The sequence below is a fragment of the Ciconia boyciana genome, chromosome 11 (genome assembly GCF_034638445.1).
Source record: "Ciconia boyciana chromosome 11, ASM3463844v1, whole genome shotgun sequence".
NCBI lineage: Eukaryota > Metazoa > Chordata > Aves > Ciconiiformes > Ciconiidae > Ciconia > Ciconia boyciana.
The window spans coordinates 7,678,812-7,705,855 of record NC_132944.1 but is presented as its reverse complement, the minus strand read 5'-3'; the positions used below and the strand labels follow the sequence as shown (position 1 = coordinate 7,705,855).

The 27,044-nt window shown below is 68.8% G+C and overlaps 1 protein-coding gene across 2 annotated transcripts; it reads left to right on the top strand.

The window, feature by feature from the left end:
- Positions 1 to 3,606: 3,606 nt before the first annotated feature.
- SLC38A3 (solute carrier family 38 member 3) lies at positions 3,607 to 26,127 on the top strand. 2 transcript variants are annotated; one of them, XM_072876277.1, is made up of 16 exons: positions 3,607 to 3,782; positions 18,966 to 19,117; positions 19,276 to 19,360; positions 19,456 to 19,571; positions 20,089 to 20,162; positions 20,243 to 20,335; positions 20,422 to 20,503; positions 21,366 to 21,448; positions 21,585 to 21,643; positions 22,111 to 22,284; positions 22,419 to 22,498; positions 22,928 to 23,028; positions 23,130 to 23,254; positions 23,635 to 23,779; positions 24,268 to 24,371; positions 24,481 to 26,127. In XM_072876277.1, exons 1-16 carry the CDS (start codon positions 3,621 to 3,623, stop codon positions 24,583 to 24,585), a joined length of 1,740 nt encoding a protein of 579 aa, XP_072732378.1. In that variant the 5' UTR covers positions 3,607 to 3,620; the 3' UTR covers positions 24,586 to 26,127. The 2 variants fall into 2 exon arrangements, with proteins under 2 accessions (XP_072732378.1, XP_072732379.1); XM_072876278.1 differs by lacking the exon at positions 3,607 to 3,782 and adding an exon at positions 11,004 to 11,201.
- Positions 26,128 to 27,044: the final 917 nt, after the last annotated feature.

The following is a 27,044-nucleotide window of genomic DNA, read 5'->3' as shown; positions in this document are numbered from 1 at the left end:
GCACGCAGGCTCTCTGCCACCGGCCTGGCCCTCTCCCCATCCCGGTGGGAGGGCACGAGAGATGCTGGCTGAGCCCCCCTGCCTGCTGCCCTGCCCCGGCCCCTCTGGCCCTGCTCTGTGCCACACCAACCGGCGGCATCCAGCTCTTCCAGGCTTTAAAAATAGGCTGGTGTCCCTGCCACGATGTCAGTAATTTTAGCCGGGGTGTGTCTCGCCGGGAAGCATGCAGGACCGTTCATCTGCTCCTGCTGGCCCAGCGGCATCCGCGCCCAGGGCTGATGTCAGCCGCTCGCTGCCCACTTGCTCGTCCCTGCCCTGGGGCAGCGCCTGGCAGCGCAGTCTGGCTGTGGCCACCTCGGACACAGGCGATGCCAGGCAGGACGGCGAGGGCAGGGGAGCGGGGACAGGGGTGCCTGGGTGCCCCCTGAGCCTGCCCGCTCCCCATCCAGGACATCTTGTCCCCAAAACCGGCCGCACAGGGGAGCGCAGCATCCCGCTGCCACAGCACCCAGCAGCACCCAGCCAGGCAGTGGCAGGGGGGGTCCCGGCACCCTGGCCTGCCCACCCTCCTCCTCTCACCCCGGCCCCCCAACACAACAGCCACTTCAGATTGCCTCCCACAGTGCTCCTGCAGAGCCGCGGTGGCTGGGAAGGCTGGGGGGCCGCCACCGAGCATAATGCGGCTATTGACTGGCGAGCCGGCGGCCCCGGCGCGGCACAATAGGGCCTTGTCTGCCAGCCCAGCTCCCGCTCCTGCCCAGCCTGGTGCCCAGCATCGGGCTCCCCTCTTCCATGGGCTCCACGGCTCAGAGCTCACCCAGGTGACAGCCAGGACAAGCCCTGCCCGGGGCCAAGCTGACAAGCGTGGTGGAGGAGCCAGGGGAGGCAGGGCACCGGGTAAACCCCCCTTTCCTGTAAACCAGCACCCTGGGGAAGGGGCATCGCTTGGGAAGCCCCCCAGTGCGGCTCTGCTGGCCCTGGCTGCGCCGGCTGGGACAGGGCTCGGGGGTCCTCACTCAGTTGTGGGGTGACAGGGACAAGGAGGTGGTGCATGCCCAGCATTGCCCCCGCTTCCCCCTCAGGACCATGTCTGAGCCCACTGGCACCCAGCACGCACTGAGGGGAGACCGGGACCTGGCATCCCCCCTGGGGAGCTCCACCGTCCAGGCCCCCCGACCCCACAGCCCCCCTCAGCGGGGCAGCCCGGTGCCCCACGGCCGCTGTCTCACCTGCTACGGAGTATGGGCTCTGCCGGAGCTCGCCTGCCTCCTTGCCCGGTGGGTGAGCCGGGGCTGCGGCTGCCGCCTGCTCTTTAAACCCCAAATCCCCGGTGCCGGGCGCCAGTCCCGCCAGCAGCGGGGGCGGAGGGAGGGGACGCAAAGCCCGGGTCCCTGCTCCTGGGGCCGGCACCAACAAAAGGCGACTGTGTCCCGTGTCCTCCCCGTGCACCCAGCGACCCGGCTGGCCGCTCGGGGACAGCCACTCGGGACCCCGGGACTCCCCAGGGTGCGGCCACCCCCTCTGCCTGCGCTGGGAAGGTGGGAGAGGCGCGGGAGAGCTCTGGGTCCCTGATCGCAGCCGCGGAGCATCCTGACGTCCCCAAGGACCCGTCCTTGCCCGCTTGGTCCTGTCCCTGCCTGGAGGGGTGCCAGGGCAAGGGCGCTCGTCGCCTTCCCCCCGCCTCATCTGCTCCTGCAAAGCCCAGCCCAGCGGGGCTGGAGGAGGAGGAAGGGGACACAGCTGCCACTGCGGTGCCTGTGCCTGGGAACTCACCCCATGGGACCCCTAGAGCCCTGCCCTGCTGGGCCCGCAGGGCCGGGTGGCTGCCTGCAAAGGATCCCTGTGGTCCGAAGGCTGGGAGCAGCCCGTGCCGCCTCATTAACGTGGGGTAAATGTGTAACGAGCTCTGGGCCGGGCTGGGGCGGTTAGGGCCGCATGGCTCCTCTCGCCCACCTGGCGTGCTGGGAGCTGGGGATGCGATGGCCTTATCCCCCGCTGGCCTTATCCCGGCGGGAGCCACAGAGCCGGGGCAGGAGGGAGGAGAAAGGTCTGTCTTGTGGCCGGACACGCCAGGGTGACTTCAGCTGGGAGGAGCGGCGTGGGCAGCGCACGGTGCGGGGACGGGAAGAAGCCGGTCCCCGGAGGAGGGAGGCTGACCCGCCACCCACGCCGGCCCCTGCCTCCGAAAGGGAGGCTCAGGCTCAGCCCAGCTGCCCGCTGGCAGGGCGTGAGGGCGAGGGAATTTTTATTAAATTGGTGCCTGCCAGCACGGGAGGCAACGGGCACCAATTTAATAAAAAAACAATACAGGAAATTCTATCTGAAGGCAAGAAAATGTCTTTTTTTTTTTTTTCTGCTGCAATGGTGGCCAGGTGCTGGCACGGCTGCCCCAGAGGCAGTGGAGCCTCCAGCCATGGAGACAGGCAAACCCGGCCGGCCGGGCAGCCCGTGCCAGCTGAGCCGCTCCTGCTGTGGGGCGGGAGCAGGGGAGCAGGGGGGGGCTCTGCCAGCACCGGCCGCATCAGGGGGTGTGCCAGGCCCCTGCCTCCCTCCCCGGAGCTGTGCCCCGTGCGGGAGGAGCGGGGCTGGGGGCACACGGAGCCTGGGACGTTGCCCACGCAGAGCCGGGCTCTTGCCCGTGCGGCTGCAGGCCAGCACGTCCCGGAGCCGACAGGGGTGCGGGTGCGTGGCACACGGTGCCGTGCCGCGTGGTGCTGCGCGCAGCCACGGGGCATGGCGCAGCGTGGAGCTCCGCGGGGGTCTCTCGGGCCCAGGGGTGCAGGTGACCCCCACCGGGGAGGCACTGGGCGGCACAGCCACACCTCCCCGCAGGAGAGGGCGAGAGGGCCCAGGGCTGCCCCATGGCAGGGTGGGCAGTGTGCCAGACTGCTGTGGCCCCCCCCAAGCCCCCTCTGCTGCCGCCCCCGAGGGGCCGGCCCCCACCTCCGGGAGGGAGAGCAGGGGACTGCTGGGCCCCTGCCTGCACCCTGCCTGCCTGCATCCTGCCTGCCTGCACCCTGCCTGCCTGCACCCTGCCTGCCTGCCCTGCCGCAGCACCCTGCTCCGCGGGGGGGGGGGCAGAGCCCCCTCCCCTCCGCTCGCTGCCTGCGCAGGGAGGGGCGGGGGGCGGCCGGCCCAGCGCCATCCTGCCAGCCCCGCCAGCACGGGAAGAGGGGCAGCGGCCCGGTGGGGAGGGGGCGATGGGGGACGAGGGTGTGTGGGGAGAGAGGGCTTTCGGGGAGACACGGGCCTGGGGGACACACGAGGGGCCTGCGGCCACACGAGTGTGACGGGGCGGCGGGTCCCGGGGCAGCCCGGCGGGCCGGGTGCGGGCCGGGTGCGGGCCGGGTGCGGGCCGAGGCCGGCGGGGGTGCGGGCCGAGGCCCGGCCGTGCCGCCGGCTGCCGTCAGAGGGCGGTCGGGGCCCGCGCGGCCGGGCCGGGGCGGGGCTGAGCCGGGACGTGGCGGCGGCCGGGGGCGGGCCGGGCCCGGCGTGGGGCGGGCCGGGCCCGCGGTGGCGGGGCGGGGGCTGAGCCTGGCTGGGGCAGGCGGAGCCCCGTGAGAGGCGGGCTGGCCCGGAGGTGGGGCCCGCCGGCCGCGGCGTGAAGCGGCCTGGGCCCCATGTGGGGCAGGCTGGGCCTGGTCCTGCTGTGGGGCTGGTGCGGGCACTCCGGTGCCGGGGCTCCTGCCCCTCTCCTCGCCGTGACCGGGTGGCGGGGCAGGGCCGCCACCGGCCGCGGCGCAAGCGGCCTGGCCCTGCTCCTGTCCGGCAGCGGGGCCGGGGTGAGTGCGGGGCGCGGGCAGGCCGCCCCTGCCCGAGCCGTCAGGGGACGGCGGTGTCCCCGCGCGGGCCGAGTGCGGGGTCACCAGCACCGTGCCCGTCGCTTCAGCCGGCGGGAACCGGGAGCGGCTGGCCGGCGGCGGGGGCGGCGGGGCTGGCCGGTCACGGCCACGGCACCACGCTCACCTTGCCGGCGGCAGGGCGGGGAGCGGGCAGCGCTCTCGGCAGAGCCGGCGGAGCTGGAGCAGGCACCTGTGCCCTGGCACCCACAGCCCGTCCTCTCCGCGGACCGGCCGGAGCTGCAGTGTCCCCATCCCCACTCCGGCCGCGGTGCCACCGCGAGCGCTGCCGCTCGTGGCCGTGTCCCCCGTGCCCATCCCAGCCGTCTCGGCTGCGCTTCCGACGGCCAGCCGAGCCCGCTGTTGGTGATGGGTGGGACCTGCTGCCCGCAGGCAGGGTGGGGGTCCCGGGGGTGCCGCAGAGCAGGCGGGGGGGGGCTTTGGGTGGCGTGGGGTGCGCCGGGGGGGAAACGGGGCCGGAGCCGGCCTCCGGCATCTCCCTGGCTTCTGGCGGGAGCGGGGTGCCTCTCTGGTGGAGGACCTCCGGGAAGGGGGCTGGCGGGGGGGATTTCCGTGAAGCGCCGTGCTCTGCCGATGGGTTTCAGGGAATGGGGCTGTCGGGGGAGCATGCGGGGCGGCTGGGCAGGGCCAGGGCACGTGCCCCTGGCGCATGCTGGCTGCCCGCCGCCAACCGGCTGGCCCCGGCTGGCCCGCAGCCCCCCGGGGACCGGCCCAGCCCCATGGCAAACATGAACCGGGCGAGCCAACCCCTGAAGTGGGCAAGGAGGGACTGCCCCACACCCGGGGCCAGCGGTTGCGGGGCCACCCCGGCTGCACCTCGGCACTTTCCCCGCCACATGGGCCGCCCCGGCACAGCCCCTCTTGCCAGCGGGGTGGATGCTGCTGCCGGCTCCCGCTGCCTCCTCCTGGGTCAGGCCCTGCAGCCCCTGGGCTCCTTCCCAGTGGCGGGGCAGGCGGGTCGGTGCTGTTAACCCCCCCGGCATCTCCGGGCAGGGTGGTGCTGCCGGCCCTGCTTGGCGGCGGGGGTCCCGGTGACGGGAGTGCCGGGGGTGCCAGGTGCCTGGCTGCATGCCGGTGGTGGTGGGGGCCGGCTGGGGCTGTTTTCCTCTCTGTTTGCTCGGCCGTGGGGACGGCCAGCCATGCGGATCAAGGCCGGCGTCCCCCGGGCAGCCAATTGTCGGCCAGCTCGGAGGGGAGGGAGAGGGGCAGCCGCCCCAGGGCTTTCCCAACCGTGGAGGGGGCCACCATGCCAGTGCTGCCCGGCCTGAAACAGTGCCAGGCTCAGCCCACCCAAGCACAAGGCTGGGCAATTCCGGCAGGGACTGGGGTGCCTGCCGGGACCCCGGCACCCACCGTGCCCTGGCTGCCCCCTGGTTGGGGTGGCCTCCCCCTGCGTCCCACCGCTGCAGGAGCTTGGGCACCCCAGTGCTGGGGGATGTGGCAGCCTCGGTCCTGAGCGCCAGCACGTCCTTTTGTGCTTCTCCTGTTGAATCCCGGCGGGCCATGAAAGGGCCTTTATCCCCTCTCCTCCTCGTGGCCAGATCACACCCAGCAGGACCCTGTGCCGCCGTCTGGCCCCGGGACTGCCAGTCACCCTGGCGAGGGTGGGGGCCCGGCACGGCCCCGCCGGTGCCTCCCGCGGGGAGCCGGAGCAGACCGCGGCTTCACCGGGGCCGCACGAGCCGTATCTGCTCCTGGGCCGGCTCTGGACCTGACCGCCGCCCCCCGGGGAGAGGAGGGACACAGCTGTGGCCACGTCTCTGTTTTTGGCCCAGTTATTTATATCTTTTAAACAAGGATGCTACAGTCATCTGGGCCGAAAGGCGTCCCTGGTCCTCCCCTGCTCCCCGGTCCCCAGCTCCCCAGCCATCTGCCGCCCCACTGCCCGGGCCCTGGGCAGCGCGCCTGGCCCCCCCTGGGACTCCCCCAGCCGGCTCCGTGCTTGTGACAGCTTGCTGGGAAGCTTGGGTTTGAATAGGAGACCACCCTCCCCGGGTGCTGCAGACCCCCCGGCACTGCCCCACATTTCCTTCCGCTGCCCCATGCCAGGACCCTGCTCCTGCTCTGCTAAACGTTAACTGCCTGCCCCGCCTGTGGCTTGGGCCTGGACCTGGCATCCCAGGGGCATTTGGCTGGGGGTCTGGCCGTGCCCCCAGGCGGGTTTTGGGGTGTAGGGCAGCCCAGCCTGGCTGTCCTGCACTGCCAGCATCGCCTTGTCCCTCCTCGGACGCGCTGGGGGCTGCGTGGGCTCCCTCCCCGTCACCGGGGAGCCTGGGCGGCTGCAGCGCAGGATCTGTGGGATGGAGGTCCCCGGGGCTCGGGGACCTGGTGGAGGGCAGCTCATGGCCCAGAGAGCCTCAGGCCCTGTGCATGTGGGAGTGTCCCCTGTGGGCTGGCAGGTCCCCCTGTGAGCAGGGGTCCCCAGCAGAGTGGGGCCCTGGCACCCCCCTGAGGGACAGCTGCCAGAGCATCCCTCCAGCAGCTGGTACCCAACACCTCTTTGCCCGCTCGAGCGAAAATGCTGCCGGCCCCATGCCCATGCTTTCCAGTGGGATGTGGGGAGCAATGGAGCCCAGCAACTGGGGACACTGGGGAAACGGGCCAAGACCCAGAGAAGCTGCCCCAGAGCGGGGCACTGGGTGCCAGACATTTTGGGAGCATCACGGCCACTTGCGCTTGTTTGGCTTTAGAGGCATTTAAGTTGCATTTAAAGGCATTAAAGTCCTTGCTAAGTCCTTGCTTAATTGCCTTAAAGGCATTTAAGCCCTTGCTGCAGGACAGCAAGCCCACGGGAGCAAAGCCCCTGGCCCTGGTGGGGCTGTGGGTGCTGCCAGCGGGGACAGCGGGGACACGGCAGCCCTGCCTGGGTGGCAGAGATGAGCAGGCTGCTGCTGGCACCTCCGGAGGTGACAGAGGGGATGGTCTCCCTACGCCAACAGGAACAGTTTGTCCCCATCTCTTAAGGCTCAGGGTATCCTCCTGCCCTCAAGTGCTTCCAAGTGGACTTGGTGCTTGATGGCTGGGAGCTGGAGGAGCCTGCATGGGACCAGAGTCCCGGTGGGGTCTGCAGGAGCTGGGGGACCCTGGGACCCCCCTCCAAACCCTGCAGTGCTGTGGGGAGAAGTGGCAGGGTTACCCCGGGGCTCGTCCTCGGGTCCTTGGTTCCCGGTGCTGCGCTTGGCAGGGAAGCGATTGAGCGCAGAGATAACCCACCCTTCAGGTCTGCTGAGCAGCGCTTTGCTTCTGGCTTCTGTAAAGTTAATTGGTTTCGAGGTTCCAGGAACAAACGAAGGAGAAAAACCCACTCTCCTGACGTGCGGGATCATTGAATGCTCTCTGGTGAGTTATAATTGCAAATCATGTTTTGAAATCGCATTAACCAATTAGTTCTTGTTGTTGTTGTGCCCTGCCACATGACAGCGTGTGCCGCGAGGGAGGCAGCAGTCAAGGGCGAGGGAAGGTGCCATGAGTGGGCTAGGCGCCATGCTGCCGTCATCGGGGGGCTTCTGTGGGGGGGGTGGCTGGGGGGAAGAACGGTCCTGCCCTGGACACAGCCTCGGGCAGGTGTCACCCTGGAGTCCCCCCAGCCCACGCTGCCGGCTGCCGGCATCCCTCTCCTCCTGCCACCGGCGTTCCCGTCCCCTGTCGTGCCTTGCTTGCTCCCTGGTGATGGGGCTGGGGGAGCAGGGGGGTCTCAGAGCCCCTGCTGGGTGCTGGGGCCATGCCTGCGGGATGGCTGGTGCCAGGGGCCAGAGGGACCCGCTGGCATGTTCCCGGCAAGGACAAGCTCCGGGAGGCTTCTTGCTTGAGAGGCCACGGTGGCGGCGGGGGGGACACACTGCTTGGGCTGCAGATATAACCGTTATCTCTGCCATATCTTCCTGCCATCTCCCATCTCAGCCCTGGGAACAGCGGGCAGTGGCAGGCAGCAGCAGGCAGCAGGCGCAGAGGCCACGCGAGGAAACCAAGCATGACAAGGAGAGCACGCCCTGGCCATGCATGGCACCCACTCCTTCGTGGCTGGGTCCTGGCCGGCCTCATCCCACGCTGCGATGCTCTCAAAGCCAAGGGGATTTATCACTTTAGTCTGCTTGATCTCCGAGTGTGGCTGAAGTATAAAATATAGGGCAGCTTTTGGCTGGGAGGATTGGTGAGAAGGCAAACCGCACAGGGGTGGGCTGCGGGCGAGGGCTGTGGCACGGCACAGCCGGCACAGCGCTCAGCTCCCCACCACCGGTGAGGCAGGATGCTGCCGGCGGGACGCGCCATGCCACGCTCCCCCGAAGGCTCCTCACATCCGGGAATCCGGCGTCAAACTTTCCAGCCGGCGGAGAAAACCGCACAGCTGCAGTTTCGCAATCTGCTGGAGCCCAGACACAGGCCTGACACCGCCAGAGCCAGCAGAGAAACTGCCCTGGGCTGTGCCGGGGAAGCACCGTCGGCCGGGGGGCTCAGGGGGCCAAGAGGAGGGTCTTAGCCCACCCCTCTCCCTGGCAGCGCCCGGCCGCGGCGAGGGGACAGGTCCCCGTGCCAGCTCCCCCCTGCGTGGCCAGCCTGGCTGCGTGGGGCTGGAGCTGCTGCGTGCCGGCTGCAGGGTGCGGGGACCCATTGAGCCAGGCTCTGGGAGGTTTGGGGAGGTCTTCGCTCCCTTTCCCTCCTCTGCTTCTCACTGCTTTGATTTTCCGCAAAGCTTCAGCTGGGCACGGTGGGGATGGCGTGGCCATCTCCTCTGCCCAGCTGAAAAGAGGGAAATGATGGAGAAGGGTGTCACACTCCGGAGGACAAGAGAGGGGACGATAAAAAGGGGCCATGGCTTCATTTGTGCTAGCAGGAGAAGGGGAAGGGCAGCATTTGGAGGCTGGGAAGGAGCCGGCAGGCTCTGAGTTGCTGCCTGCACCGTGGCCCCCCGGCATGCCTGCCCCGCCGGCAGGCACTGCACCCCGTGCCACGGGGCCGCGCTGCCTGTCCCCGTGCCGTGTTTGCTGCCTGTGCCGTGTTTGCTTACAGGGCGGCAGCTCTCGGCCTCCTTTTACAGCTCCCAGCGAGGTGTGTTGCCGCCCGTTCCCGGGACGTCTCCGCACCAGTGCCACGTGGCTGGTGCCCGCCTGCGCTGGGGCAGGGGAAGGGTTAAGCAGATGGCTTGAGCCCAGCCATGCCCACGGCTCTGGGTGCCTCCAACTCCCCCCTCGCCACCCTGCCAAACCTGGCTGCCTCTGGTCCCCCAGCGTGCCAGCCAGCGCTGGTTCAGCACTTACGCATGCTGCTGTTATTAGAAATTAGTTAATGGATGTCTCCAGCCAAAGGAGAACAGCAGTAACAGGAGCCGCGGGATTGCCGGGAGCGCGAGGGCAGAGCTGCCACTGAATATTTAACGTCCCGCGATGGCCGGACGAGAGGGTGCCACTGCTGCCGATGGGGCGAGGGGACGTTTTCCTCCTCCCAGCCCAATGGCGACGCTCGCTGCCGGCCGGCGGAGCCGTTTCCATCCCAGGCTGCCTGAGGCTTCCCGAGGATTTATGAAAGATATGCGTAACACAAATAAAGCCTTCCAGCAACGCGCGGAGCCGTCCTGCCAACATGCGTGCGGCGGCTATGCAGGGCTGACTCGCCGTGGCGTGGGCCCCAAAGATTTTCCTCCGAAGTAAAAGCCAGGCAGGGCAGAGGAGCAGGGTGCACTGCTGAGCAGGGCAGGAGGCGGTTTGGGGGTGACAGCCCTTTGGAAGGGGCAGGGAACCTGTGGGGACACGGCTGGTGGCTGGCCAGGAGCTCCTGGCTCTCCCCGCAGCGCACGGGATGCCCTTGGGAGAAGACGTTTCCTCTTTGGGGCACTTTCGTGGGGATAGACCCCAAAATTTGGTCTCCATGAAAAAAAGAGGTGTTTCAGCTCAAATGGGGAAGTTTGATGGAGACCAGAGGAGGGGACTGGGGGTGTCCCCCCACTCTGGGCCACGTTGAGATGATCCCACGTGGATTGTTTGCTCCTAGTGTTCGGAGGTGCCGGGGCGGCCACCGCAAGGGCAGCAGGCACCCCTGAGCAGGGCAGCCAGCTGGGCTGGCTTAATGTGGGGGTGGCTTGAGCTTCCCAGGCCGGGGGGAGAGTCTGGCTGTGGGGGGAGCTGGGGAGGATCTTCCCCGGCCTTTGGGTGACTCTGCCCCTCGCTAAGAGGAGAGAAGACCCAGTGCCTGTGCTCGGCGCCTGCTGGATTTAGCCCTTCAGGTTACATTAGAGCAACTGTGACAGCCCCGTTGCTTTGTGTGCCGGCCACTGGCCTCCAGCAGCGGCCCCTGGGTGCTCCGGGTGGCGATGCCCGGTGGGGTGGCGATGCCCGGTGGGGCAGCAGGGCCTGGTGAGGTGGTGATGCCTGGTGGAGCACTGGCACCCAGTGGGGTAGCTGTGCCTGGTGGGGCACCGACACACGGTGGGGTGGCCGTGCCTGGTGGGGTGGGATGCTCGGTTAGGTACCGGTGCCCAGTGGGACACTGATGCCCGGGGGGTGGGTGGTGGCTGGGGGTGGGTGATGTGATCCCCGGGGGTGGCTGTGCCGGGGGGGGCACCGACACCCGGTGGGGTGGCCGTGCCCAGTGAGGTGGGATGCTCGGTTAGGTACCCATGCCCAGTGGGACACTGATGCCCGGGGGTGGGTGATGTGGTCCCCGGGGGTGGGTGGTCCCCGGGGGTGGGTGGTGCCCGGGGGTGGGTGATGTGGTCGCCGGGGGTGGGTGGTCCCCGGGGGTGGGTGGTGCCCGGGGGTGGGTGATGTGGTCGCCGGGGGTGGGTGGTCCCCGGGGGTGGGTGGTGCCCGGGGGTGGGTGATGTGGTCGCCGGGGGTGGGTGGTCCCCGGGGGTGGGTGGTGCCCGGGGTGGGTGATGTGGTCGCCGGGGGTGGGTGGTCCCCGGGGGTGGGTGGTGCCCGGGGGTGGGTGATGTGGTCGCCGGGGGGTGGGTGGTCCCCGGGGGGTGGGTGGTGCCCGGGGGGTGGGTGATGTGGTCCCCGGGGGGTGGCCGTGCCCGGTGAGACGCCAATGCCCGGTGGGGCGGCGACACTCGGAGGGACGGCGAGGGCCGATGGGGCGGCGGGCGAGGCGGGGTCGGGGCGGGGGCCGGGGCCGGGTGCCCTCCCCCGCCGCGGCCGGTCCCTCCCCGGCGCTACCCCTGACGCTGTCCCGGCGGCGCGGAGATTGGGAGCCGCCGCGCTGGGGGCGGGCTCGGCTCCGGTTTAATCTCCGTCTCCGCCGGGATTACGGCCGCAGGATAGTCTCTAATCCGCGGCACCGCGGGGCTGGCCACCGGGGGCTGCTCGCCCCAGCCCGCAGCAGAGGCACCGCCGGAGAGGGGGGCAGGTAAGTCCCCCCCCCCCAGTTCCCTCCCAGTCTCCCCAGTTGCATGCAACCCCCTGCTTTTTGCCTTCTCCTCCGGAAAACTCCGTGGCTGAAGGCTGCCCGGGGTTTGGACCCCTCGCCTCCCCTTAGTCGTCCCCCCGCTCCCCGGCACCCCATCCTAGCCCCCCCCCCCCCCCGACCCATCTCCCTTCGCCCCCGCCGGGCCCTGCTCTCCTCCCGCCGCTCCCCGCAGTCCCCCGCTCCCCTCCTCCCCCTCCCGGGGCCGGACAACTGTCCCCGCCGCCCCCGGCAGCACCGGGGCAAGGCTCCGGGGCTCGGGCAGCCCTGGCAGGTGGCAGCGCCCCGGTGCTGTTTGCTTTGCTTTCCTCCTGCCGCTTCCCTCTCCAGCTGCTGAAACCCTCCCACGGGTGGGTAACAAATCCTGCGAGGGCAGAGGGAAGGCAGAGCCCTGCCTTGCCGCCTTTCCACCCTAACGCCCAGGCAAAGCTCCTGCCTGTGGCGCGGTGCCGGGGGGGTTCGGCACCGCCGCCCGCTTTGTATATAATAATAATCACACCAGCCCCCAAACCTCCTTTTCTTTCCCGTTTTTCTACTTTAATTTTTAACCGCCCGTGGGAATGACATATGTTTCTTAAGGCTGGAAGCGGTCGCGGCCGGGATCGGGTGTCAGGGTGCTGGGGCGAGGAGCGGTGTGCGGCGGGGGGCACGGCCAGGGAGAGCGATGGTGGCTGCCACGGGCGCTGCCGGGGCTCAGCTTGGCCCTGCGTGCGGTGCTTCCCCAGGCCGGGGTATTTATAGAGCCTGGCTGGCTGGGATGGCAGTGCAGAAAGGCAGGCGGCACATTGCGTTCCTGCCAGCCACGTGTGTCCCATGTCAGCCGGCATGGCGGCCTGCTCTGCCCAGGGCAGCTTGCAAATGTCCCGCTGGAGAGAAACCCTCCCCAAGGGGAAACTGAGGCACGGCAGGCGGCTGCTGGCCCTGGGCTCCCTGTGCCGGCGGCCAGCTCTGTGGTGGCATGGGCACGGGCAAGTGCCTGGCAGGTGGGATGGAGGGGAGGTACAGCCCCGGCACAGGGCTGAGCCCCGGCTGGCGGTGGAGGGCACGTCTGCGCCGAGACGCCGCGGAGGAGATGGGGAATTTTCCACTGGTGTTTGGATCTGGCCCAAGCCGAGCCGTTAGACCTGCCCGGTCCCTGCTGCCGGCCACCGGCATGCGTTCGTTCCCTGGCTTTGTGGGGGCACCCCAGAGAAAGCCCTCCGTGCCCCGTGATGCTGCCCAGTCCCCTAGGGACCGAGCTCCCGCGTGCCCTGGCTCCGGTGGCCAGGGATGTTGGGGGGCAGCGGGGGCACCCCAGCCGGCCCAGGGGCGGCGTGGGGGGGAGCCAGCACCGTGGGGGAGCCTGGCCGAGGCGCAAAGGGCCCCGCAGCGCCCGGCCGTGCTGCAGCTGTAATCACACGCCGGGGCCGCAGCCACGGCAAACAAACAGGCACCGGCAGAGCCTATTTTCCTTGGCGAGCGGGGACGGGGGGAAGGAGCGGGATCCCACGGGCTCCTTTGGAAACGCAGCCCTTGAGAAAACAGAGGTGGGTTGGGGACGGGACGGGCCCCCCGTGCCGCCGGCCCTCCTCGCCGTGTGGGTCTCAACTGCCACACGCCTCCCCAGCCAGTGACGCAGGTCCAGGGCTGGCTGGGTCCTCTGTGCCGGCGGGGGAACAGCCAGCGTGGTCCTGCTGTCCCCGGGGTTGGGGAGGACACGCCAAGCTGGTGGGGTGGCCCAATGGCAAGGGCGGCAGGGCCGGGAGCAGTGGCGGTCCTGGGGGCTTGGGCAGGTTGTGGCCCCTGTTTGGGATGGGGTGCTGTGCTGGGGGTGTCAAGGTGTCAGGAGGCACGTGAGGCCACGGCTGCAGCCAGTGTCCCCGGTGCTGGCTGCAGCAAATGGCAGCTTGGATTTTTTGCCATCGAGCCCTTGGTGTTGTCCCGTCAAGGCCGGGTGTATTTCAGAGAGTGGGAACTCCTGGAAAGCATCTCGCTTCCAAGGCGAAATGCATCTCCAGAGGTGTGATAGAAAACCTAACATGTTTTTTTCAGGTGTTACCTGCCCATCAGTGCCTGCAGTGCCACCATCTGTGCCACCCTCCACCCTGGGTAGCCCTGAGCTCCTGATGGGCAGTGCGTTGGCTTTAAGTTTAAAGCAAAACCCAACATCAAGCGTAGAGCCAGCTGAGCTGCTTTGGGCTCAAGCTGCTGTCTCACCTGGCCTCCTCCAGAGCCACGCTGGGTGCCACCGGCCTTGTGCTGTGCCCACCCTGTCCCCATCCCCATGCTGCCAGCTGCCTCTGCTGCCTGGCTTGTCCTGCCACGGGCTCAGCCCCTTCCTTCCACACCACGTTGTGGCAGCGGCGGCTCGGCTGTCCCGGTGCTGGGCATGGCTCCCCTTGCCTGGCCTCAGTTTCCTCACTGCTTTTCCCAGCTGGCCTCGGTACTGGTGCTTGGGTGTGGGGGACGTGGTGTGATGGTGGTGGCTGGTACCCCCGCCGTAGCCCCTCTCTCTCCCTGTGGCCCCATCCTGGGGTGTGCGGCTGGCAGGGGATTGCCGTGGCCGAGCCGCGCCATGGCTCCGGTGCTGGAAAACCCTCCCCCTGGCCCCCCTGTGATGTTTGGCTCCGCCACCCCCTTCCCTGCGGTGCCTTTCCCCTCCCCAGTGTGTCCCAGACCCTAGCATGTCCATTGCTGTGGGACGGTGCTGGGGCCGGTGGCCACGAGCCAGCCCAGCCGCCGGCATGCTCTGCCTGGGCACGTCCCCGGGCTTGGGCAGAGCTGTCCCCAAGGACATGGGTGCCGCTTGTGCTCTTTGAGGGAAGACCCCAGGTGGACGCTGCTCCCCGTGCAGTGCGGCGGGGACAGCCTGGAGCTGCCGGGGCAGGTGTAGGTGCCACCAGAGCCCTGCGAGCCAGGACAGCGGCTTCGAGAGCCGCCTGCTCCTTGCTGCTGCCAGTTCTGCCCTGGCCAGAGCACCGGGGGCATTGCCTGGCCTGAGGCTGAGCCATGGTGTGGTATTAGGGGCTGAAACCCCAGGTTGCCCCAGGGCTAGGTGAGCCCAAGAGCGGTGACCATGCTGCTCAGCTCGAGCTGGGACCATGAGTGGGGCTGACTGGCACGGCTGTCTGGTGGGGCTATCTCATGAGGGTCTCCAGCAGGTCTGTTTGGGGAGGGTCTACGGCAGGGCTACCCAGAGAGCCTCTCCAGCCGTGCATTGGGCAGGTTGTCTCCAGTCGTCCCTCCCCATGGCAGCCGGTGTCCCCGTGCACATGGTGGTGCACCCTAGAGCCCTCACCCCAAAGCTGACGTGCAAGGCCATGCCCCTGGGTAGCCAGATTTGCCCTTCTGGGTGCCCGCTGCCCCCGGGGGAGGTGGGACAATGGCACTGCCTTTGCTTGGCTGGGAGGTGGGGGGGGGGAGAAATGCCGTAGGTTTAAAAACAGGTTTGGGGTGCTAGTTTTCAGAAGGCAGGTCAGGGCAAAAGCCATGTCCGTGTGTGCTGGGGGGGAAAGGCTCCCGCAGGGTCGGGCTGGCTCTGCTCCCAGTGCCTGGGCTCCCAGGGCCGCCCCGGGGGGGTTCCCTGTGGAGGAGCAAGGGGAGGTGTGGGGGGGTCCCCACTGCGTGTGCCTGCCCTGCTGGGGCCAGCCTCCCTGGGGAGGTGATGTCCAGGGACCCCCAAGGTTCAGGCTGTTGCCCCAGCTCTGCCCATGTGCCCGCACACCCCTGTGCCCACGGTGGTGCTGGGGACTGACCGAGGACCCCAGGCTGGGGGTCACCCCGTGCCCAGCAGCGGTGCTGGGGTATCCCCAGGGCTGGGGGCTGATGGCAGTGGGGGGACACGGCTGGTGTCCCTGCCCGCTTGCCCATGCTGCCCGTCTCTGTGGAGGGCTCTGTCACCAGCACAGCCCCAGGGAACATGAGACCTCTGTGTGTCCAGCTCTGCTGAAACCTGAACAGCCGTCTGGGCAGGCGGGCACGGACGGGGGGGCCTTGCTGCCGGCCCCCCGGCACACACCAGCGGCAGTGGGGTACCTGGCTGCGAGCACGCAGGCCGGCAGCTGCGGCAGGCTTGGCGCTAAAGCCGGATTACCACCAGGAATAGTCCCGCGGCCTCGGCCCCAGCTGGGGCGGATTAGCCAGGATTCATCTGCAGCGGGAGAGGCGATGGGGAGGGGGGTCTCTGCCCTGCTGGGGTCCCCGGCCCAGGGAGCACCCACCTGCTGCCAGGGAGACCCGGTGCCTTCGTCCCCCACGGGTGAGAGCAGCGGGTGCCCACGGACGGGTGTCATGGGCTGCGGGGACACAGTGGGTCGTCGCACCCCAGGCTGGCACCGCGTGGCGCGGGCAGCAGTTGCCAGTCCCCCTATGTGCCGTACTCCCGCTGGCACAGCGTGCTCCGGCAGGGACTGTGCCGTGCCGAGGCTTGACCGGGGTAACCGGTGCAGCACAAGGGCCGGACTTCCCCAGGGTGATAGGCATCCTCCTTGCCATGCTGCCAGGTGCGATGGACCCCGCATCCCACACGTCCCACTGGCATTGCCGACAGAGCTCCTCTGTCCCGGCCCCCCTGCTCCCAGCTGTGCCTTGCTCCCAGCTGGGATTTTCCACCTTTTAAATAAAGTCTGGGTGGAAGCGAGGTGTCAGGCAGTGAGATGCAGCCCCTTCCAGGATCAGATCCCCTGCTGTAGTGCCCCAGCCCCCCGGGAAGGCTGACGGGGGGCCAGGGCAAGCCCAGGGCTGCCTGCTGCCAGGGCAGGGAAGGGATCTGGGAGCCCTGCTGCCCCACACACGTGTCCCCATCCCGGCGAGCGGGGGGGGGGGCAGGCATCTGTGCTGGCCGGGACGCAGCGTGCGAGACCAAACGTAGCCTCTCCTGGTGCGCAGACGTGGCCGGTGGGGAGGGTACGTGCCGCCCCACGCATACGGCTCGGCGTTTCTCGCGGGGGGGGCTGCGGGACAGCACCGGGGCCTGGCCCGGGCTGCCTGGCCGTGCCAGAGGGTTGGTGGGGTGGACAATGTCCCTGGTGTCACCGAGCAGTGGGACAGCAGGAGCAGCCCCCAGGAGAGCCGGGGCTGGTTGGGAGAGGCGGGAGGTCTCAGTGCAGCGGGGCTGTCGTCGTCCTTGTCACCCGGAGCTGGCAGGCAGCGGAGAGGCGCACGCCGGGAAATCAGTGCAGCTGGCTCAGCACCCCCAGGGACATGGCCCTGGGTGCCACAGCGGGGGGGTTCTGTGCCTATGCACGTGGCTGTGCCCACACCATCAGGGTGGCGAGCAGGCGCTGGGGCTGCCGGTCAGGAGGGGGACAACGCTGGGCGGCACACGGGCAGCCCAACACGGCAGCGAGGACGGCAGCATCCCATCCGTGTGGCGGCACGGCAGCCCCGCGGTGGGCTGGGGCTCTCAGGACTGGCAGGCCGTGGGAAAAGATCCCCGGGGAGATGCTCTTTGCCCGGAGCGGAGGGTCCCCAACTGAGGTGGGCACACAGGGACAGGGGTGAACCTGCCACCCCCAGCCCTGGGGGGACCCACGCCACCCCCCCCCCCCCCCCGGGGCCATCCGCCGCTCCATGTATTTGCTGTTCTGCCCAGCCTTATCGCAAGGCAAACAGCGGCAGGTAGGGCACGCTCTGCCCGATCGAAGCGTCTCTCATTCCCTCCCCTTTCATCTCCCCCCCCTTCCCTGGCCACCGCCGCCGGGAGACCCTGGCCGAGGGGCAAAGGCCGGGGCCGGCCTGGGAGGTGGCGACGAGCGGTGCCGGGGCTGTGCCAGGGCTGTGCCGGGGCTGTGCCAGGGCTGTGCCAGGGCTGTGCCAGCGCTGCCCGGCGGGAGGAAGCGTCTGCGTGGCGGTGCTAAGCCCGGTGCATGCAAAATGAGCCTGGCCGTGCCGCTTGCTATTCCAAGAGGCGCTTGGGGGAAGAGGCTGGTATTTCCTGAGCCGCCCGGCGAGGTGTAATTATAACCTGGGAGAAGAAAGGGGCTGCAGAGGAGAGCGCCCAGCCTCCCCGGCGCCCGCGGGGGAGCGGGCAGGGGGAGCGGGGCAGCTCCTGCCCGCCGCCGGTGGGATGCAGCGGAGCCCTGCCTGCGGGCAGCCCGGCAGCGCTGGGGGGTTCGGGGGGGGGGCGATGAAGCGCCGGGGATCTGGCGGCCCCCCTCAAGCCCAGCACCGGGAGCCACGGGTTCGGCGATGCCCGCCCGTGGCGGTGGGAAGGCGCAGAGTTAACAGCGACGTTTGGACGTGCTGGCAGCCTTGTTCGTGCCTGGATCTGGCCCAAGCGGAGGCCTAGCAGAGGGGATAAATCATCGCCCAGCGCCTGCCCTGCGCTTCCCTCTCTTCCCCCGCATGGCTGAGCCTCCCTGCTCTGGTCCCTGCTGTCCTGTGCCCTGCCTCAGTTTCCCCACCAGGCTGGGTGCCGCGGGTGGGGTGGTCCAGCCGTGTACCCCCCACTCTGGGCCAGCCTTAGGGGCTCGGCCCCCGCCAGCACTGCTGGTAGCCGATGCGTGGCCTGGGATGACCCTGGCAGGTCTCCTCAGCGGCCTGGACGGGCAGGGATAGGCAGAGCAGCGGCTCGGGAGCCCAGAGGTGCTGGCGTCCACGCCACACCGTGGCATCCTTCCCCTGCGTGCCGGGGGGCTGCTGTCCCTGGCATCTCCCCGCCCTGGCAATGCCATGGGAAGACTCGCCCGGTCCCTGGGGCCACCAGTCCCCTGGGAGCACAGAAACTGGTGCGTCCCCTGCTCGCCCCGTGGGGACCCCGGGCACCGGGGTGACGGGGCAGCAGCATCCTCCTGGGGCCAGGGACCATGCCGCATCCTGGCCAGCCCTCGCCTCAGGCTGGCTGGCATTGTCCTGTGGCCCTGAGGTGGAGACCCCCGGCCGGACGGGGAGGACCCCAACCCCCCTGGGGCGGCGGGGGGTGGCAGGGGACCCTGCCCCGGCTGCCAGCCTGCCCTAGAAAGCCACCCTGTGCCGTTTCCCAGCGGGGCGGGGAGGGCCGGGGCTCGCACAGAGGCGGCTTTGTGCAGCGTGCCAAGGCGTCCCGCGCTCGGCAGCCCGGCCGCCTTCCCCTGCCAAGGAGCTGTCTCCCGGCCCCGCGCTCTTTCCTGCTCCGTTTCTCCAGCCCTGACGTGCCCCCAAGCCCCCTGCCTTGGCACCCCGGCAGCGCCGGCCCTGGGCAGCGGGACACGGGTGAGCCCTCCGCACTGGTCAGCGCCGCAGGCTTTATGTAACGGCGTGGCTGGGGGGTCCCCGAGCTCCCTGCCCTGTCCCCAGCTGCCCTCTGAAACGCCTCCCCTTGCCTGTCGGTACCCATCTCCGGGAGGGGAAACTGAGGCACGGAGCTGAGAGCTGCGGGCAGGGGAGTGGAGGTGGGCAGGCGCTGGGGACGGAGGTTCCGGGGCTGGCACTGTGCTGTGGGCAGGGGAGCAGAGAGACCCTGCGGAGTGGCCTGCGGGACGGCTGGCTGGGTGAGGGGACAGTCCCCGCTGGGGACCTTTGCGGGGCTGTCAGAGCTGGAGCGAGCTCCACGGGCGTTGTGTGCTGAGCAGGCAGAAGGGGGAAGCCCAGCCATGGTGATGCCCGGTCGGGCAACCCTGTCATCCCCGGGTGCCTGTCCCTGTGGTGCCACCAGCGCCGGTGCTGAGCCTGACTCCAGCATCCCCAGTGGGTGAGGGACGTGTAGGGACTCCTGCCCAGAGCCGGACCCCTGTTGCCCCCCTCTTGCAGAGCCCAAGGAGAGCCTGCAGCGAGCCCAGCCACCTCCCCACCATGGACGCCACGGATGTGCCCCTCCAGGCCGAGATGGTGGAGCTGGTGCCCAACGGGAAGCACACGGCCGCGCTCACTGCCTCCGCCGTCCCCTCGCTGGCGGGTGACAGGTAGAGGCATGGGGACAAGAGGGGGTGCCGGTGCCCCAGGGGTGTCCTCCCAGCTGCTCCCTGCCTGCGCGATGCCAGCCGGCGCTGCCCGGGCACAGGGTGGGGCATGGCGGCCCCCAGCTCTGCTTCGGCCTCACCCCCCTCCCTCCGGTGGCCAGGTTTGAGGAGAACCAGTCCGGCATGGCAGAGATGGAGGAGTTCCTGCCCCACGGCGCTGAGAAGAAGCAGACGCACTTCACCGATGTGAGTATCGGCACGGGCACCGCAGTGGCGGCAGGACAGGGGCAGCTCCCGGTGTGACCGGTGCGTCCCCTCCCCGTCATGTCTCATGTGCGCAGTTCGAAGGGAAGACGTCTTTCGGGATGTCCGTCTTCAACCTGAGCAACGCCATCATGGGCAGCGGCATCCTGGGGCTGGCCTATGCCATGGCCAACACCGGCATCATCCTCTTCCTGTGAGCTCTGCGTGCCCACGGGGGCTTGGGGGGGATCTGGGTGTGGGAGGCTTCTCCAAGGGGATCGGTGGGTGCCAGAGGTACAGCTGAGAGAGGGGTCCCTGGCTTGGGGTGACGCAGGGACCGGTGTCCTACTGCCTCAGCAATGCCTGTCCCTGGCACAAGCCTGTCTGCCCCTGCCAGGCACTGTGCCCCACTGGGGAGGAGGAGGATGATGAAGGCTTGACTTCCTTAATACAAGACCAGATTTCCCCACATGGCCCAAAGGACGTGGGTGCCGGCTCCCCTTGGGCGTGGGGACACGGACCCACAGGGCTGGGGCAGCCCCACAGCTGTGGGGTGTCCACACCCCGCAGCCCACCCGCCTTGTAAGCACCCAGGCGGTGCCGAGGCGAGGGGCCGGGTGGCCTGCCAGGACGGCTGCCTGCAGGCAGAGCCTGCCCGCGCGGGGTTTGCCCCACGGCTGTGTTCAAGCCCAGTGCTGTGACCCGCTGGTGACGGTGCTGTCCTCCTGCAGCTTCCTCCTGACGGCGGTGGCCCTGCTCTCCAGCTACTCCATCCACCTGCTGCTCAAGTCCTCCGGCATTGTGGGTGAGTGCCAGGTCCCCGGCGGGGCCGTGCCGGGGCATCCCCTCCCGACACTCACCCCGCCACCGCTCCCCGTCCCGCAGGCATCCGCGCCTACGAGCAGCTGGGCTACCGAGCCTTTGGCACGCCGGGGAAGCTGGCTGCGGCCATTGCCATCACACTGCAGAACATCGGAGGTGAGGACGGGGCTTGGGGGGGGATCTGGGGGGGGTACACAGGACCGGAGCACGCTGGCACAGCACGACCTCGCTCTGCCCCGCAGCCATGTCCAGCTACCTGTACATCGTCAAATCCGAAGTGCCTCTCGTCATCCAGACCTTCCTCAACCTGGAGGAGAAGACCACGTGAGTGCCTTCTGCGGGCGCCGGGGCTTCGTCTCCAGCTGTGCAGCCCATGGCAGGGATTTAGTGCCATTAAGCCACTACTATTTTTGATAACTGACAGTGCTGAATAAACCCCCAGGTGGGATTAAACCAGGCTGAACTTCCAATCCCTGCTCCTCACATCCCCTTGTGATCAGGCTTTCCTCCTTGAGCAGAGCCCGGGGCTGTGGGGGCGGGATGGGAGCTCTGGTTGGGAATGGGTCCCCCCCCCACCGTGCCCATGTCCCCACCCAGCAGCCCAGGGGGTGAGAGCCGGGCAGATGCTGGGCAGAGCTGCCACTGGGACCTCCACCAGTCCGGGACTGGGCGTCCCAGCTGCTCTGGGGTGCTCGACCGCACGTAGGACTGGGGCTGGGCAGGGTTCCTGCCCCACCGGTGGCTGGGGGCAGCTCCCTCCACCTGGGTCATTGAGGACCTGGCTGAGCCCCCTTGCAGGTGCTGGTACCCTTGTCCCCGCGTCCTCCTGCTGCCAGACTGCCCGCTGGCAAACATGTGCTGAGAACAGCAGTTCTCAGCCCGCCTGCAGCAGCTCTAGCCCTTGGGGGTGCACTGCTATGGGAGTAGGCAGGACCCCAGCTCAAGGCCCCCCAGGGATGCTGGCCTCAGGGGTCCCCAGGGATGCTAGCACAGCAGGGATGCCAGCCTTGGGGGTGCCAGCATCCCTGGGGACGCCAGCTCAGGGGGCCAGGGATGCCAGCTCCAGGGTCCCTGGGGCTGCCAGCTCTGGGGGGTCCCTACGGATGGCAGGCAGCCCCCCGCAATGGCTGCCTGTGCCTCCCATGCCCCAGCAGAGCGGGGCGGTGAGCAGGCCCTCTGCTTCCAGGGACTGGTACATGAACGGGAACTACCTGGTGATCCTGGTTTCCGTCACCATTATCCTGCCCCTGGCCCTCATGAAGCAGCTGGGTAAGTCAGGGGGATGCTGCGTGTGGCACTGGCGTCCAGCACCAGGTGCCAGCTTGGGGGTGGCGGGCAAGGAGGGGGCACCCAGCCAGCATGGGGGTCCTGCCTGCGCCCACCGGCCGCTCTCTTCCCTCCCCAGGCTACCTTGGCTACGCCAGCGGCTTCTCCCTCAGCTGTATGGCCTTCTTCCTCATCTCGGTGAGCACCTGCCGGCGCATGCCGGCGGCTTGGGATGCCAAGCATCCCTTCTGCCAGCATGCATGGCTCCACCAGCGCGTGGCTGGGCTGTGTGCTGCGGCGACAGCGGGGACAGCAGGGACAGCAGGCGCTCCGGGCTGCGGAGACGCCGTGGCGGTGCTGTCATGCTGCTGGGTTATTTTCGGCTGAAGGAGCTGAGCGCCGTGGAAAGGGGAAGGGAGAGGGTGCCGGCTGGGGGAACCGTGCGTGGCCCCTCCGTGTGCCGCTGCCTGGCTCTGCCCTGCTGCCCACCCTCGCAGGGGCAGGCCGGGGGGCCAGCATCGCCGCGGGGCACCGTCGGCAAAGGGTGCCCCATAGAGGGGACCCAATGGGGACACCCTCCTGCTGGGTGCGGTGCCGGCTTGGGCAGCCGGTGCCGGGGGTGGTGGCACTGGGCACTGACCATCCCCGTGTCCCCCCCACCCCAGGTCATCTATAAGAAGTTCCAGATCCCCTGCCCGCTCCCTGAGCAGGGGGGGAACCTCACGGGCAGCCTCAACGCCACCCCCGTCAGCACCAGCGACTACCAGAACGGCTACACTGTCCTCCACGCCCCTGAGCAGGGCACCTGCACCCCCAGTTTCTTCACTCTGAACTCGCAGGTAGGGGCCCAGGATGCACCCCTGGGGCTCCGGGTGAGCCCCCACCCCGTGCACCCCATGAAGGCGAGTGGTCCCGGTGCTGGCGGCACCCACCAGCTTGGCCCCCGGCGCTCAGCCGCTCTCCTCTCACGCAGACGGCATACACCATCCCCATCATGGCCTTCGCCTTCGTCTGCCACCCCGAGGTCCTGCCCATCTACACTGAGCTGAAGGAGTGAGTCCTGGGTGGGGGCACCCACGGGCGGGGTGGGCTTTGTCTGGCACCCACCCAAAGGCAGCGCCGGGGCATCATGGGGATATGAGGGGATACGGTGGGTGGTACGACCCTGGGTGGGTGGTGGGTGATAGGACGTGGGATGGGTGATATCAGCCCCAGGAGGTGGGTGATACAACCTGGAATGGGTGGGTGGGTGGTGGGGGATATCCCACCGGGGAGGTGGGTGTTATGACCCAGGGTGGGTGGTTGGTTGGTTGGAGGTGGGTGATCCAACCCACCACGCAGCTCGGGGAGGGGGACCCAGCCCCTCACCGCACCCCAGGGTGCTCCAGCATCACCCCTCCTCACCGGCTAGGCACTCGGTGCCGGTGGGTGCCGTGGGAGCGGGGTGGGCTGGGGCCATGCTGAGCCCGCCGTCTCCCGCAGGCCCTCCAAGAAGAAGATGCAGTGCATCTCCAACATCTCCATCATGGTCATGTACCTCATGTACTTCTTGGCCGCCCTCTTCGGCTACCTCACGTTCTATGGTGAGCCCTCGGGGAGGGGGCCGGGGGCCCTGCGGGCACACCGGCACTGGGGCGGTGGTGGTGCCGGGTCTGACCCAGCGGCTCCCCACCGGTGCCCACAGGCCGCGTGGAGTCGGAGCTGCTGCACACGTACAACAAGGTGGACCCCTTCGATGTGCTCATACTGTGCGTGCGGGTGGCCGTGCTGACGGCTGTCACCCTCACCGTCCCCATCGTCCTCTTCCCGGTGAGTGGCCCTGCAGGGATGCCAGGTGGCACTGCCACCCCTGGCTGCCACAGGGCTTCAGCACCAGGCTTTGAGAGGGGAAACTGAGGCAGCAATGGGGCTGAGGCCTGGGGACAGAGCGGCAGGGATCGGTGGGGCTGCAGGGATTGGGGAAGGGGACCAGCTGGGTGTCGGGGACAGGGCTGGGGCAGGGGTGATGGGGACTGGCAGGGCCATGGGGACAGGGCTGGGAAGGGGTGACAGGGACCAGTGGGGCATCAGGGTCAGGGCTGGGGCAGGGGAAGGGGCGACGGGGGCTGGCAGGACCGTGGGGACGGGGACGGGATGGGCCCTGGCTCCAAGGATGGAGCGTGACACCCTGTCCCTGTCCTTGTCCCCAGGTGCGCCGGGCCATCCAGCAGATGCTGTTCCAAGGGAAGGACTTCAGCTGGATCCGCCACGTCACCATCGCCGTGGTCCTTCTGACCTTCATCAACCTCTTGGTCATCTTCGCTCCCTCCATCCTCGGCATCTTCGGCATGATCGGTGCGTGGCAGTGCCCTGCTCCTGTCCCTCCTCGGGCGCTGGGTGTTGCGGGCAGCATGCCAGCCCCTGCCCGCCCCGGCTCTCGGCTCTGCCTGACCCCCCCCGTGCCTCGGTTTCCCCTTCTCACCATGCCAGGACCAGGTGGCGTGTGGACTGTCCCCCGGCCCCGTCCCTGTCCCGACAGGCTGGTTCCCGCAATGTGGTGCCGGCTGCTTGCCGTGCTGCTGGCCGGCACTTGCTCTTCCCCTGGGCATTTCCCTTGATCCACCAAGCCGGGCTCCCCTGGCTTGGTTCCCGGCTCGGTGCCAAGGCCGGCTGCGGGGCGGGGCATGGGGACAGTGCCAGGACACGGCGTCCCCGGGTTCCTGGAAGGCTTTGCCAGGGCCGGGGGGGGGGTGGTGGGGGACGGGACCTGGCCCAGCAGCGGGGCTGGCAGGGCTGAGCCTCAGGGCGGGGGCCTCTGCCCGCTCTGTCCCTGTCTGCTCCAGGTGCCACCTCCGCTCCCTGCCTCATCTTCATCTTCCCTGCCATCTTCTACATCCGCATCATGCCCAAGGACAAGGAGCCGCTGCGCTCCACCCCCAAAATCTTGGTAAGCACGGGCAGGGGGGACACGGACAGGGACAAGGACAGGGGTCCCGGGGCTGGGCTGGGAGCCCCGTCGCCCTGGCTGTCCCTGACCCCCTGCCCTGTCTCCACAGGCTGCCTGCTTCGCCCTCCTCGGGGTGCTCTTCATGATCATGAGCTTGAGCTTCATCATCATCGACTGGGCCACGGGGGGCGGGAAGAGTGGTGGCAGCCACTAGCCGGCACCGTGTGCCCATGCCAACCTCCTCCCCACCCACCGGTGCCCCAGGGAAAGCCCGCCCTGGGCTCAGGCCCCGTGCCACGGCCCCGCTGGGCTTCCCCGGGGACCCTCTGCTGTCGCTGCCCATCACCTGCAGTGGGGGGGGGGGCATGAGCCATGGCAGGCACGGGGACCCCCCGACCTGTGCCCGGGATGGGGCAGCGAGCCTGGGCCAGGTGCTGTGTCCCCCCCCCGCTCCAGTGGGTACCCTCCCTGCTCCGCACCTCAGTTTCCCCATCTGTAAAATGGGGAGAATAATACTGCCCTACCTCACCGGGAGCTGGCTGTCAGCTGGAGCTCGTCTCTGCACACCCAGAGCCGCCAGCAGTGGGCACTGCCAGGGGTGTGTGGCACTGCCTGCCGCGGGGGCCGAGGACCGGGGCGCTTTCCTGGCCGCCCCAGACAGCATCGAGAGCCCCGAGGAACAGTGTCCGTGGGGGCCTGGGGTTCAGCGGAGTGGTCGGACCCCTGGCAGCGCCTGTGCCCAAGCCACCTACCCTCTTCCCCTGCCGTCCCCTGGTCCCTGGCGAGATGCCACCCCGCGGCCCCAGCATCACGGACGCACCCCGGCCCCGCAGGCGAGCGTGGTCCTGCCGCCACGGCTGGTGGGACCCAGCCTGCTGCTCTTGAGCCTGCTGGGGGAACGGTTGGCTCCCGGTGCCCACGGATGGGACCCTGGTGACCCCCAGGCCATGCCTGGGGACTGGCCGCATTGATCTGGGGAGGTGATGTGCCCGCCGGGGGCTTGGCACCCGCTGGCGTCCAGCCCGTGCTGCGGCTTCGCTGCCCAGGGCCTGGCCCTGCCACGGGGCGCAGGTGGGGGGCGTGGGGGGCTCGGGGCAGCGCTCGCTGGGGGCCAGCTCGGGGCTCTGGAGCCGCCCCCCCGTCTGCATGCCCAGACACCAGGGTGATGGGCTCCCCCTGAACCCAAGCTGGCCCTGCTCACCTTGCACCCAGGGCCAGCACCCAGGCTCCCACAGCCCTCTCCCACCCACCCATCCATTGATCCATCCATGCCGCCGGGACACCCCACACCATGCCAAAACCCGGAGAGCGGCTCTCCCACCCCCGCCTCCCTTCCCAGCGTGGGGGCAGCAGCCCGGCAGCACAGGGGAGGGCTGTCCTGCGGCGAAGTACATAAGAGACGTATTTTTTTACCGGGGTGGTGGAGGCTGGGATGCTTTTTATAAATACTGTATATAAGAGTAGATCTTTTTTAATGTGTTGTGTTGCTCTGGGTAGCTCTGTATAATGTACATATCCATAGGGGGTGCGGGGGGGGCCGTGACCCGGCGCCGGTGAGGGGCTCGGCGGACCCTCGCCATCGCCCCAGGCCTGCCAGCTGCAGCGCGGCCCCAGAGTCCCCGTCCCCAGCCCAGCTGCCCCGTGGCCAACCCTGCGCCATGCTGGGGGGCGACGCTTTTAAATTATCGGTGGGGCGATGTCTGTGCTGGCGAGGAGGCCGGCCAGCGAAGCCTCTGGCAGTGAGAATAAAGATGTGAACGTGCCCAGGTCTCGGGCGTCACTGGGGCGGGCGAGGAGCTGGCACACGGGCTGGCACCCGGCATGCAGCGTCCCGGGACAGCATGGACATACGGACATGCATGCGCACGGATGCACGGACATACATGGGGACAGCAGGGATATATGGACATGCATGCACAGGGTCAGTGCACGTGGATGCGCAGGCGTACAGCAGGATGGTACGGACATACGGACACGCATGCACAGAGTCAGTGTGTCTGAATGCACAGACGTACAGCCGGACAGCACGGACACATGGACACAGATGCACAAGGTCAGTGCACGTGCATGCACAGATGTACAGCAGGACAGCACAGACATACAGACACATGCACATGGATGCATCAGCGTACAGCGGGACAGCATGGACATACAGACACACACAGGGTCAGTGCACACACGTGCACAGATGTACATGAGGACAGCATGGACATACGGACATGCATGCACACGGATGCACAGATGTACATGGGGACAGCACAGACATACGGACACGCATGCACGGGGCCAGCGCAGACACATGCACAGACGTACACGGGGACAGCATGGACATACGGACACTCCCACGCACCCACAGGGACAGACAGACACGGACACACACAGGACGACGTCCGCCGGGACACAGGCACGGGGACACGGGGACAGCAGCGCACCGGCGGGGACAGCAGCCCCACGGGGACAGCAGCCCCACGGGGACAGGCGCGCGGGGGCAGGGCTCCGCGGGCGCGAGGGGGCGCTGCGCTCCCACGCACGGATCCGGCCCGCGGGAGACCCGCCGGGGACGGCCGGCCCGGGGCAGCGGGACCCTCGGGGCAGCGGGGACTCGCGTGGGAGTTGGAGCCCGGGGAAGCAGGACCCCCGGGGAGTGAGACCCCCCCCGGGGAGCGGGACACG